This window comes from Gastrolobium bilobum, unplaced genomic scaffold (genome assembly GCF_033153095.1).
Source record: "Gastrolobium bilobum isolate Gb01-03AN ecotype WA unplaced genomic scaffold, APGP_CSIRO_Gbil_v1 utg2831, whole genome shotgun sequence".
NCBI lineage: Eukaryota > Viridiplantae > Streptophyta > Magnoliopsida > Fabales > Fabaceae > Gastrolobium > Gastrolobium bilobum.
In genome coordinates, this window is record NW_026899212.1 from 689,066 (window position 1) to 703,349 (window position 14,284).

Sequence of the window (14,284 nt, forward strand, 5' to 3'; positions counted from 1 at the left end):
ATTTGATTTGCATAATATTGATCACTTTGAATAACATATTTTTTTTATGTTACAACTGGAAATGGGATTAAAAATTATGCGAAAATAAAGAATTTTTTCGACTGGCTCCTTAAAATAGGAGATGGTGACCTTGGAGATAATATTGATGGAGAATAACAATTCCAGATGGATTATTAATTTAGGAATCAGAACATCCACTGTCAGATTTGGTTGATTTTGTGTACCCGAAATTGACAGATGTTGTTATGATAAACGAGCTCTTAATGTCTTTGATTTCGGGTGAAGAAAAGACGTATTTCAGTTCAGATAATGTCTTGAAACAAGATAATAATTCTCAAATGGAAGATGACGAGTTCTCACCTGAAATTTTAAATACCTTCTCCTGTTCCGAATTCCTGATCATAAATTAATTTTGAAGGTTAATGTGCCGGTTATGCTATTGAGAAATATTGATTAGTCAAGAGGTTTATGCAACGTCACAAGATTGCTTATTTCAAGATTGGGCAACCGTGTTGTTGAAGGAACTGTTCTTTCCGGAAGCAATATCGGAGAAACTGTGTTAATCCCTAAAATGACGATGAGCCCTTCAAGTCATTCATTTCCAGTACATTTCCAAAGAAGACAATTCTCACTGGTTGTTTCATTTGCCATGAGTATCAACAAGAGCCAAGGACAATCTCTTTCGCATGTGGGCATTTATCTCCCTAGGCCCGTCTTTACTCATGGGCAATTATATGTGGCACTTTCACGAGTAAAGAGCAAACAAGGATTGAAGATATTGATACTTGATGATAATGGTTGTGTTACAAATCATACCTTTAACATCGTCTACAAGGAAGTATTTCAAAGATTAATGTAGTTGATTTGATTCTGTTTAGATGCATTTTTTGCAATGTAAGCAAAAAACATGACTCATACATGCTTATTTGCTTAAGGTGCCGTCAAATCCCGTTTAGCCAACATTTTTTTTTTGTCCTAAATAAAAATTAATCCTCATCTTTTTTTTTCTGATAGTATTACTTTTGTCTGTTAACATATTAGTGTAACTTATTTAATGAGTTTTTGCCTTCTATATCGCAGGCACTAGGAACGGAAATCATATAGCAAATGACATATTTGGTAAGTGTTGATCTTTTAACTCCATATTTGCTTGGTGTTATTATACTATGAGTGGTATGCATTTTCCTTTTTATATCCCTTCCTCATGTTAACATTGTGCAGTATAACGTATTATGGTGTATTATGATGTTTTAGTATGCAAAAATAATTGATCCATCTCAATAGCAGATCTTTATTTGTGATTGATATTTGCAAAGTTCTGTGTCAATTCCGTAGTTTTTTCACCTGAAATATAGAACAAAATAGCAACACAGTTTTTTTTGTAAGTATAAGATTTGCAGTGTGATTAACCAATTACGACGGACGACAAAAATTTTGATCTTTTTTCTCCGTGCATCGCACCGGTAATACACTAGTGGGTATAAAAAAGAAAACTAAAACTGAAATCGAATCGTGAGTCAAATTGATTTTTGAGTTTAAATCACAAATCAAATCTTTATTTTGTTTTCCTTATTAATAATAATTTTTTAGATTTTTTAAAATTAAATCACAAACAAATCTTTATTTATTTTTTATATTAAAAATTATAATATTTGATTTTTTTTAATTTAAATCACAAACCAAATCTTTATTTTTTTATATTAAATCACAAATACTGAACTCAGAGGCTTCTGGGTTTAAACGCTATAATAAATACCATTATTGCAAATTTGAATTGCGTTTGTGAGAGTTAAAATATGTCAAATAAGGTGTCATTACGTAGATCTCAAAAAAATTTGTGGAAACACAATTTTTTTTACCTAATTTGAATACATGAGTCAAAAGTTATGGCTTTTCAAAGTTTTGCAGTTCGTAAGTTGACTTTTTTGTGCCACGTGTCAACACCAGACGAGTCATGCCTAAATTAGGCGTGAATGCCCTGTGAGTCACGCCTAACTTAGGCATGAATGGTCACACCTAATTTGGGTGTAAACGAGTGCAATAGATCCGTGAATAGTTTCGAAACAGCTATATTTTCATAGTTATTTATTAAAATATTTATATATTTTTTTTTTTGCCCTTGCTTCTATTCTCTTATCTCATATAAATAATAATAATTATATAATAATAGATTTGATTTATTTTATATAATGAATTTGCCCAAACCGTTGCATGATTGATACGGGTTGATTTTATATTTCAATGAATTGAGAAAACTATAGCCGCAATAGCTATAATAAAAATTGAAGAAAAATATATATCTCCTTTTGATTGGTGACTACAAAAAAAATACAAGATTGATATTAATTACATTCAGTATAAGTTCAAGACATTTCAGATTTATTTTACATCATAATTTAGATTGTAAATAATGATGTTATTATTACTTTATAAATTGACATTAAATTTATTTAGTCAAATAATTTTATAATTGACTTTTTCTATTTTTCCTTTTCATCAGAACAATTTAATATCTAATATCATTTGATTTTGGTAAGTGATACCATATATTATCCATAGATTTAATTATTCATGAAATATTATAATTCTTATGCTATGATTCGATCTCAATTTTTATTTTTGCGATAAATTAATATACCCTCCAATTGTTTTATTATCAATCGATCCTAATTGTGAGAAATAAGGAGAAGTTTACTTCAAAAGCTACGGAAAATTTTTGGTGAAGTCCTAAAATTTTATCAAATATTTAAATTTTTTGGGCAAATAAAAAAATCAAAAATTCATTACTAACATTAAATTTAGCAATTTTTATTTACGAAAATTCCAAAATAAGCTAGATTTATTTTTGTGTTAGTCATTATTTGATTTTATTAATTTAGTATTAATTTACAAAACAATAAAAATTGTTGTATTTATAAATCTATTATTAAATACTCTTATTACTTATAATACTAATTAATATAAGTGGAAGAGTGAGTATGATTAGGAAATGTGAGAGATAAGAGAATTGTAGGAATCCTTCTTGGATTGGTTCTTGCCTCGAGTGAAGGTTTCCATCATATTGAGACTGAAAGTGATTCCAAGAGTGCTATTTTTGTGCTCACCAAGGATGATGTAGCAGTCCGTGAGAGTTATCTGATCACTTGGAAACGGACATGGTTACAAAAAGATTGGAGGATTAAATTTAGTTATACTTATAGAAAAGGCAACATGTGTGCCGACTGGATGATTAATTATATCGTGGACGCTGAAGAGGGAGTCAATAAAGTTTTATGTGGGAATCCTCTTCCTGGTATTTATTTGTTGTATTTAGCTAATCTCTCTTCTATTGGGAAAGATCGCGCTTTGGTAGTCAATATTGTCAAACTCGAATTTCTACGTATAAACGGAAAGGGGTGGTAGAAACATAAAACGTAGAAACGACATGAAACATAAAGTTTCTACTTTCTACTACTTAAGGTCAAGATACAAAATTATATATATGCATGTAAAAAAATATCACATAATGAACATGTGTGTTGAGCTACTGATCTATTTAAAAAGGAAAATTATTTTTGATAACCAAGTATCAAAATTATAAACAGTGATAACTAACAAGTAATGGATAACAAATCTGCTTTAACTGCTTCATACACTCTGCAGATTTTGGATCATCGCTCATCAGGATATAATTTCACTTCTTTCAATGAACACAGTGATCCAAAAACACAAAACGATTCTCATAGCATAACTTATAATAAAATTGCAGCTTTATAACACATAATTATAAAAGACATATATCCAAACAAAAAGATATCAAGATATTGTGCATATGATTTGAGAAAAACGAAAAATTGGATTTTTTTTTAATTTCTTTTTTTGTAATTTTTTTTAAAAAAAAAATCATTTTAAGTAAAAACGGTAAAACGTAAGTTTTTACCATTTTTATGTTTCTACGCGGCATTTTTACCAGTTATTACCAAGGAATGTTTTTACTTGCATTTTAACACGCACCACTCTAGTAAAAACGTAAAACGTAAGTTTTTATATTTTTATACTAATTTTTGACAACAATGTTGGTAGTAGCTTAGTTTTTTGCTTGTTTTGTTTAGGGCTTTAGTCCTTTTTTTTTTTTTTGGTACATAACTTTCCGAGATATTTATTCCACATAACTTTTCGAGATCTACGTAATGATATCTCATTTGACATACTTTATCTCTTACAAACACAGTTTTAATTTGTAACAGTGGTACTATACAAGCGTTTAAACCCAGAAGCCTACGAGTTCTTTCGTAATCAACACCAAACACAGTCTTCTACTTACTAGAATCTCTTTATCCCTATCATATGGGCTGTATTCTTATCACTGTGAATATAGACTTTATCTTTTAAGTCGCGGTCTGAAATTAAAGATAGCACCAAAGTGGATTAGTCCATCTATAAATAAGGATACTTAATGTCATATTAAAATATATACTTTCTACCGAGTGTTTGAAAAAAAAATGGTGTACAAGGTTATTGAATCGCAATATGTATCATATATCGTTTGGCTGATTTTTCGTATAGTGTATCGTGAATCATATTGAATCGTAAAATACATAAATATAATAAAAAATAATTTAAAAATATATAACTTTTTTATGACTTTTATCGAACTATGTCGTAAGTTACATCCTTTTGTTTTATGACTTTTTTTCTTTAAAGCCATTTGAATTATGTATGCCCAAGAGAAAGAAAAAATAAATACATTCAAAAGAAAAATAAAAAAGGGACTAATGGGTATAAGAAAAGAAAACTAAACCTAAGATCGAAGCCTGAACTCTGAAGTTTGGAAACGTCTTTGATACGATACACTGGATGGATTTGTTGAAAGCTTATAGCCTCTGAATAGTTTTCAAAAAAAAAAAAGAGTTTGTTTTTTCTGCAGTTACTGCAGATAAGTTATCTGCAGTAAACCCAATACGACGTTGTTATAGGGCGAAAATCATGGTATTTTTGTAATTTTAATTAATTTCAGGGTTATAATAGTCTTTATATTTATAATTTTCTAAGATTTCAATACCAAAACGACATCGTTTTGGGAATAAAAGCTGATAACTTATCTCAGTATCTGCATTAACTGCAGAAACATTTTTCCCCAAAAAAAATCCTTCTTCGTTAGGGATTTCGAATATTTATTTAATTATTTTTTTATTAATACAGATTTTTAAATTGATTTTTGAGTTAAATCACAAATCAAATCTTTATTTTGTTTTTCTTAATAATAATTTTTTAGATTTTTTTAATTTAAATCACAACCCAAATCTTTATTTATTTTATATTAAAAATTTTATTTTTATTTTTTTAATTTTATTAATAAACCAAATATTTATTTGTTTTTTATATTAAATCACAAATCCAGAACTTAGAGGTTTCTGGATTTAAATACTCTTATAATACCATTATTGCAAATTTGAATTATTTTTATTAGAGATAAAATATGTTAAATGAGGTATCATTGCGTAGATCTTGAAAAGTTATGTGTAATTAAAAAAATATCTGATTTGGATACCTGAGTCAAAAGTTATGGTTTTTCAAAGTTTTACGATTCGTAAGTTGATTTTTTAGTATCACATGTAAACATCAGACGAGTCACGCTTAACTTGAGTGTGAATGCTTTGAATGAATATAATAAATCCGTAAATAATTTTGAAATATTTATATATTCATAATTATTTATTAAAATAATAATATTTTAAATTTTTTTTTGTCAGTTTTATTCACATGGGAAAGAGTAACCTGAATAAACAGTTAGTTCGTGACCGTTACAAAGTGGGCGGGCAACAATGTAATTAAGGTCAAGCATACAAACAATAGGTTCATATTCCAAATATGAAAGGGTTGATATTTTTTTAACTTTTACTCCCTCTCTCTTAACATTCATTGCATGTGACTGCACTCTCTCTCTCTCTCTCTTAACTCTTGTTTTTTTATTAATTATTTAAATAATTGTTAATAATAATAATGATGTCATCTTCTATAATGATGAGCTATGGCCTCAAGCAACCATATTTATTAACCTTCTTGCTGTTGCTGACATATCGAAAATGATCTTCACCATTTGATCCCACCAATTTCGGCTGGCATTGCATTACGGACGAGAGAGGGGTACTTCTGAAGCAGATGGAGATCATATGGGAGGCATTATGATACTTCGCAAATGCCATGACATGACCTCATTTGCTAACGAAAAAGACTAATACATATATGGAAAATAATTCTCAAAAAGTTATAAGGAGTTTTTTCCCCTCTTTAATTAGAGATTTTGATATATTAGGAGCGCTGTTCCGGTATGAGTTCACCCATATTCGAATCGAATTAAAATAGATTTGAATAAAAATCAACTACAGTGTTATTGACCTGTGACATGTGGCAACAAGATTATGAATTCCAGCAAGTGCTGAGCAGCAAATTAGAGAGCAGTGCAACAAATATCCGAAGATTAAATTAATAAGGCATTGGCTTATGAAGCTGGCAAGCACTACTAGATGCATATATGCCTTTTTGAACTGGAACTCAATAAGGATAAATTGTATCCAACTATTGTCATAAGATAAGGATTGAGAGACACATGTACACTATATGTGGTTGCCAATTGGGGGTTTGAGTTTGAAAGGTATACACGATCATACCTCAGCTTAGGAAATTTGTCAAATGCACATCTGTGTATCATAATTGGGATGTGAACACAAATCGTACAAAATAGAAATGTTGGCCTAGACTTGGGTGCAATTTTTATGAATTTTTTTGATCAAATTTTCAAATATAATGAGAAGGAGGAGGATACGCGGAGAAAGAGCTTTAAAGAGGAAAGGAAACCTAACTTGATCCAGCTGTCCTTATTTTCTTCTTTGATCATCATTCATTGATCGAAATCAAAGGTTTTTTTTTTTAGTAAACTCCATAAATAATAATAAAAATATTTAATATTTTGATATTTTCAAAAAAATTAAAATATTTATTAATAAATATCTTAACTCCTTTTCAGAAATTGAGATATACACAAATTTCAAATGTTTGATAGAAAAATGTTTTTAAGACAATGCTACATTTATTTTTTCTCATACAACTTTTTTTTTTTTTTGCCATATAACTTTACAGAAATGATATTTTCTTGTAAAAATTTTAAACATATGTCACATAAGTTGAGCTTAAAGAATTAATTTTAATTTTTTTGTTCCAATTGTCATTTGTTATCCCATGAATAATTTTTTTTTTCAGCTCATTATATTTTAGATGTGTAAGATTCTTGTGAAACGTCCAAATATGTTGAGTTTCAAAACAAATTTAGAGAATTGCCATCAAAAGCAAATAAAAAGGAGGGGCAATCCCTTTTGACTTTGGGTGACAAGATTCATGTACCATATTTATATCTTCCTTCTCAAATCTTGCTTGGACTCAGGTCACTGTCTCTGTTGTCTTTTTGTTGCAGTTTTATTCATTCTTCTCTTCTGGTATTGTATTCTCTCATACACTACATGGCATGCGTTTTCCACAGCCTAATTGATACTCATTCTCTTCAAAGACCCAAAAGGCCAAACCTTTCTTCCATGGAGACCCAAAAGCTTATACCTTTAATCCTTCTCCTTTTCATACCCTTCTCAGTTTCCTTCACTCCCACAGATAACTACCTTCTTAGCTGTGGATCACACACCAATGCTTCCCTCTTCAACCGAGTCTTCATGGGTGATTCCACTTTTCTCTCTTCAGATGAGTCCATTTCTCTCACAAATCAAAACCCACCTCCAAATTTGCCCACTTTGTACCACACAGCCAGAGTTTTCAACATCCCTGCGGGATACAGGTTCAACATGAATAAAAACGGTACCCACTTGGTGCGTTTTCATTTCTCCCCCTTTAAAGCTCAAAATTTTGATCTGAAATCTGCAAAATTTAGTGTCTTGGTTAATGGGATTTCGGTTCTGAGCGATTTCCAGCCACCTAATGATGTGCTGCTTAAAGAGTTTATTTTGAAGATAGAATCAAATTTTCTTGAAATTTTGTTTAGACCTGTTGGTAACTCAGGTTTTGGCTTTGTCAATGCTGTGGAAGTGTTTGATGCTCCTGCAGATTTTGTTACAGATTATGGAGTCAGGTTGGTTGGTCCTTCTGGAGTGGAGGAGTACAAAAACCTTTCATCTCAGGTTTTAGAAACTATTCATAGGATTAATGTTGGAGGTATGAAAATAACTCCTTTCAATGACACTCTTTGGAGGACTTGGATTCCTGATGAGGATTATCTGGTCTTTAAGGATGCAGCTAAGCCTGCTGTAAGCACTCATACACCAAATTATCAGACGGGAGGTGCAACTCCAGAGATTGCGCCTGATAATGTTTACATGACTGCTCAGCAGATGAATAGGGAAAACTCAACTTTGGCTTCAAGATTCAACATAACCTGGAATTTTCCTGTGGCTCCTTCTGGTGGTGTTCCACACTTGGTTCGGTTGCATTTCTGTGATATTGTTAGTCCTGCTCTGAACTTCCTATACTTTGATGTGTATATCAATGGGTACACTGCATATAAGGATCTTGATTTGTCAACCCTTACTGTCCACACGCTTGCATCACCAGTCTATGTGGATTTTGTTGCAAATTCAGATGGTTCAGGTGTTACTCAATTAAGTGTTTGTCCTTCTGATCTAAGCAGTTCTATAAGGATGAATGCCATATTGAATGGTGCAGAGATAATGAAGATGGTCAATGTTGTCGATTCTAGTATTGTGCACAAAAAGAAAAAGTTGAGGGTGTTGGTTGGTTCAATTGTTGGAGGAATTGTTGTCTTATTTTTAGTTATATGTGCTTTTCTAATTGCTACCAAATGCAGGAAGAAGAAACCAAATCATAGGACAGTGGAAAGTGTTGGATGGACACCTTTACGTTTGTTTGGAGGGAGTTCCCTTAGTAGATCATCTGAACCTGGTTCTCATGGATATTTTGGCATGAAGATCCCTTTTGCTGATATACAATCAGCAACGAACAACTTTGATAGGAGTCTGATTATAGGGTCTGGTGGATTTGGTATGGTTTACAAGGGAGTACTCAGAGACAATGTGAAGGTTGCAGTCAAGAGAGGCATGCCTGGGTCCAGACAAGGCCTTCCAGAATTCCAGAGTGAAATAACAGTTTTAACTAAAATTCGCCATCGCCACCTTGTTTCACTAGTTGGTTTTTGTGAAGAAAATTCAGAAATGATACTTGTCTACGAGTATGTGGAAAAAGGTCCACTGAAAAAACATTTATATGGTTCAGCAGGACTACCACCTCTCTCTTGGAAGCAGCGTCTTGAAATATGCATTGGTGCGGCTAGAGGTCTCCACTATCTTCATACTGGTTTTGCTCAAGGAATCATCCACCGCGACATTAAATCAACCAATATATTGCTTGATGAAAACTATGTGGCTAAGGTTGCTGATTTTGGTCTTTCAAGATCTGGGCCATGTATCAATGAAACACATGTGAGTACTGGTGTGAAAGGTAGTTTTGGTTATCTTGATCCTGAGTATTTCCGGAGGCAGCAGCTTACAGATAAATCAGATGTTTATTCATTTGGGGTTGTGCTTTTTGAGGTTCTTTGTGGCAGAGCTGCTGTTGATCCACAACTGGCCAGGGAACAGGTGAATTTAGCAGAATGGGCACTTGAATGGCTGCAGCAAGGCATGCTGGAGCATATTGTTGACCCCCATCTTGTTGGACAGATCAAACAAAGCTCATTGAAGAAATTTGGTGAAACAGCAGAGAAATGTTTGGCTGAATATGGTGTTGACAGGCCAACTATGGGTGATGTCTTATGGAATTTGGAATATGCACTTCAGCTCCAGGAAAGTGGACAACCAAGGGAGCCACATGCCCATGGCAGTGCTAGTGAATCAGTAAATGTGACAACTACAATTATTCCTGGAAATCCTGCTACCAACAGAAGAAGAGAGAGAGATTATGATAATGCTTGTTCAGACATAAGTACTAGCCAAGTGTTTTCCCAGCTAATGACCAATGAAGGCAGATAGAGATAAGTGCATGCTGCAAATATAAGCAATTCTTGCTGATGTAGTAAAAAAAACACGAGTAAAAAATTAGTAAAGAATTACCTAGGCTTTCATATGTATATTTTTCTTTTTTTAAAGAAATAGCATCAAAACCATAATTACCAAGATTTACTCATGGAAGGCTGCTTTAAGCTCCTTATATAACACTAGTGCATTGATAGTTTATTACAAATGTTTGAATATCTTGTTGTCTGACATTGAAGAGATGCTTTATAATATTACTATGTAGCATAGTTTATTCATTTTTGTTATGCAGCCACTGTATTTATTCTAGAGCCGAAACAGACAAACAGTCAAAGTTGTGATGATCAGAGCTATAGGTTTGTTTAAGTTAAATTTGAATGCTTTAATTGAATTATAGTTCGAAGATATTTTGGCCATGCAAGACGCGCTGAACAGGTGTTCATTGTTTTCGAACTTGAAAATAAGAGGTATTTCTTTTTTGTTAAAATCAATGTGCTTGTGATATGCTACACTATAGACATGTAAATTACAAATAATACACTCGAGGATAATCAAAAGAGCAAACTTTACTCTTTTCTAAAACTCAAATCTGATTGATGATCTGACATTGGTTCAAATTGAACCATTGTGCTGTATCTCTTGCATTTATCAAATTGTTACATCCCATAAATCATGAGAAATTATAATTTTGAAAAAAATGGAAATGAATTAGATAGTTATAAGTGCATGTTTTTGTGCTCTGCTGCTCTATGCTTGGTTCCTTTGGCTTATACCAAACTTCTTTCTTCTGCCTTGTGAGTTATGTACTCTATATTTTTGCCCTATATAAAAAGCTGCTTAATTAGTTATTCAAGTTCAAAGGGGATGAGCTTGAGAAATTGTTTATTGAAAATCTCTGACCCATTAGATTAAAGGCGCCATGATGAGCTCTCTGATCAACCTATTTCTTCAAATAGAAACTTCTCAACTACCAGGAGAATGCTTATGTGTAAGTACTAAACCGCAGCAAAAACACTGCATAATAACATTCCGAATACGTAACATGATACCATCAAAAGATAGCTCAATTAATGTCATAAACAATACTCCGGTCCGTTCAGGTGTTTAACGGATCAATTGTAACTCTCAAATAAGTGAATTTTCTAAGAGATGGTGTATCTTCTTCAGACCAGAAAATCAAACATGGATGCACTTTGAAACAGCACTTATAACGATACAGAAAAAAAGAATTTTCAGATACTGGAGTTGACCATTATGTACAATCTCTTGAAAACCAGGTTCCACGTCATCAAGTGGGACGGCATGAACAAAATGCGAATGGTTAGGCAAGGCTGGCTATGACTATTTTTGCCGCCGCCTTAGGTGATGAGTTATTTCCCTTTTTCATAGCATCCAGCCAACAAAAAGCTAAGAGCAAGTGGGGGGTAATGGAACCGTGTAGCCTCCACTCAAACTTAAATTTCTTATGGAGGCTGGCTGCCATCCACTTTTCTGTTGTGACATATTTAAAATTTATTTTTGACGAACGTATTGTGTTTGAGATCTTTTTCGACACTCTGACATTTTTTGACACTCCAATACTCGTTGTAAAGATTCAAAAAAGGTTCAAAGATTACGTTGCGTTGTATTTTGAGTTCCAACTATTAGATTCGTTGAATTACGATTATTATTTTATTGAGTTTAATATAAATATTTAAGATATCTTATGTTTCTTTGCAAAATTGATGAGTATTATGAGTTTAGCTTTATTTTTTTGTTAAATTATTGAATATTAAATATAATATACACTACATAAATTAAAAATATTATATAATATCAAAACATGTCGTAACGTGTCGAAATTTAACATTTTTTGAAATTGACGTGTCGGAGTGTCGTGTCGTATCCCGTGTCTTGTGTTGGTGTCGGTACAACATAGGTGACATGCTTCTCTGTGCTCTCTACTGTTTTTCTTATTACCAATCAGTAATATATATATATATATATGGGGAAAAAAATTCGAAATTTTTTTCTCTCCTATCAGTGACTCATAATATAAGTGGGATCTACAAAATAATAGAAAGAGAAAAAAATTTAAGGTGAGATCCACTTATGCTATGAGTCACTAGTAGGTGGAAAATTTTCTCCCATATATATATATATATATTATTAAGCATGCCAATCAGATATTATGCCTATGGTCCAGAGATTTTACAGCTTACACAGCATTAGTTTGGAATTTGGATGAGGGAAAGAAAATAAGAGAATGAGAGAATTTTGTGTCTTTATTTTTTCTTCTCTTCATTTTCACTTCAACCAAATAAGATAAATTTTTCTTTCCTCCCTATTTCCTTTCTCTCCATCTAAACATAGGGTGAACCTCTTGGAATAAAAAAACTGATCCAATTTTCTGTAATCTGGCTGAGTCAAATTGGGTCAATTCAGTTTTTGAGCATTACCAATGTAATAAATGTTTTGCATACATCATTTAGTACGTTTGACATCTTATGTTGTCAAAATCATTGAATGATATTATAAATCATTGAATGATATTATAAAGAGGTTGGTATCTATCATGTCACATGACACAAATTTTTTTTCTACACACACTATATTTTGTGGAGTTCGCACTTTTTGAAGGTAAAAAAAAAAAACTAAGACACGCAAAACAAATCTCTATAACATTACACAATTATTTTTCCTACAACATAACTCTTATAAAACTCTATTATAAATCATTAAATAACAGTGCAAAACTTCTAACGTATAAAAACTAGAGGGAGGATATTCTTACTACCAAAATTTTCTACTACTAACTCACTACCTATCTAATCACCATTGAATCAAAGAGAGAGAATGCTAAAAAAATTTTGAAAAAAAGAGAAAATGTTGATCCAATGGTGGTTAGATAGGTAGTGAGTTGGTAGTAGAAAATTTTGGTAGTAAAAATATTACTCCTCTAAAAACTAAAGTCAATGTTCAATGAGAAATAACTTTTACAGGTACCATGGCATTTTGGGGTGGTTATGGGATGGGTTGGGCTAGGTTTATTATATATGACCCGAACCTGACCACCTAATATTTTAATTGAGCCAATTTTATGGGCTCAACCCAAATCCAATCATGTAATGACTAATAACAAAGTTGACTTGATGTTTTTACAAAATATACAAATTTAGACATAATGCAAAATTAATTCATAAATTTTATCATACAAAGCTAAAATTAAAGAATGTTTTACTATACATATTTTGACACAATTATTCAAAATAATTGTCGTTTAAGAATTTGTATAATGGTTTAAAAAATTCATTAGATATTTTCAATTTCAAGAAAATTAAAGATCATTGGATTATATTACCTTTTTATTGTGTTAATGCTTTCATTTCATTTGTTGGAGGTACCAACATATAAGTATAAAGTTAGAATAAATAAATCCTCAGTTGGTAACTGAGTTTTCAAGGGTTTGCTTGGGTCAGAGGTCCAAACCTTATCCCAAGCAAATTCTTGAAAAAAAATTGGAGCCAGAGGATATGTCTCCCTTCTTGAAGGGGGATTAGTCTCATCCTTCTTCCGTTAGCGAAACTCAATGCACTCATGTAAAACTATTGGTCTCATGTGTAATATTATATGTCAGTTGGTTTAATTAATAAAAGAGGTATAACAGTAATTGACGGTTTAAGGGAGTTGGAAAGTTATTAGTCTCATATGTAATATTATGTGTCAGTTGGTTTAATTAATAAAAGAGGTATAACGTAATATTATGTGTCAGCTGGTTTAATTAATAAAAGAGATATACCAGTAATTGACGATTTAAGAGAGTTGGAAAGTTATTTATGGACAAAGCATTAAACGTGATGCACGAAAACCGAAAAAAATGGGCATTTGCTTTTGGAAAGAATGGATTATTGAATGATAAAAAGCATCATGATGAATTTGCTTCGCGGTTTCATGAATTTACTTCTTGGTTTTTCAAACCACATTCACGGTTTCAGTATTCAAATGGACATTTACGTACTGTGTTCGTTCCGATCGATATATTATTTTGACAAAGTTGCATTAAAATTAAATGTGAAAATTTAATCCTATTATTGTTTATGAAATATTAAAGTTTTGGAATTAATTATGTTAGATTTGTTAGTCATTAAAGTGGCCAAATCTTGAAGAGTTATTTTAATTCTAAATATTATGAATTTTATTTCAATTACCATGACTGTGATGCTGTGAATAGTATGATATAATTATTCATGTTTTGGTATATTGAAATTCATTATTAT

At 31.6% G+C, this 14,284-nt stretch overlaps 1 protein-coding gene across 1 annotated transcript; it reads left to right on the top strand.

Moving 5' to 3' along the window:
* Positions 1 to 7,519: 7,519 nt before the first annotated feature.
* LOC133288298 (probable receptor-like protein kinase At5g24010) lies at positions 7,520 to 10,065 on the top strand. Its single transcript, XM_061486025.1, has one exon. The coding sequence runs from the start codon at positions 7,569 to 7,571 to the stop codon at positions 10,023 to 10,025; it is 2,457 nt and encodes an 818-aa protein (XP_061342009.1). The 5' UTR covers positions 7,520 to 7,568; the 3' UTR covers positions 10,026 to 10,065.
* Positions 10,066 to 14,284: the final 4,219 nt, after the last annotated feature.

Coding starts and splice junctions, on each gene's coding strand:
- LOC133288298 (XM_061486025.1), top strand. CDS start 7,569: ATGGAGACCCAAAAGCTTATACCTTTAATCCTTCTCCTTTTCATACCC.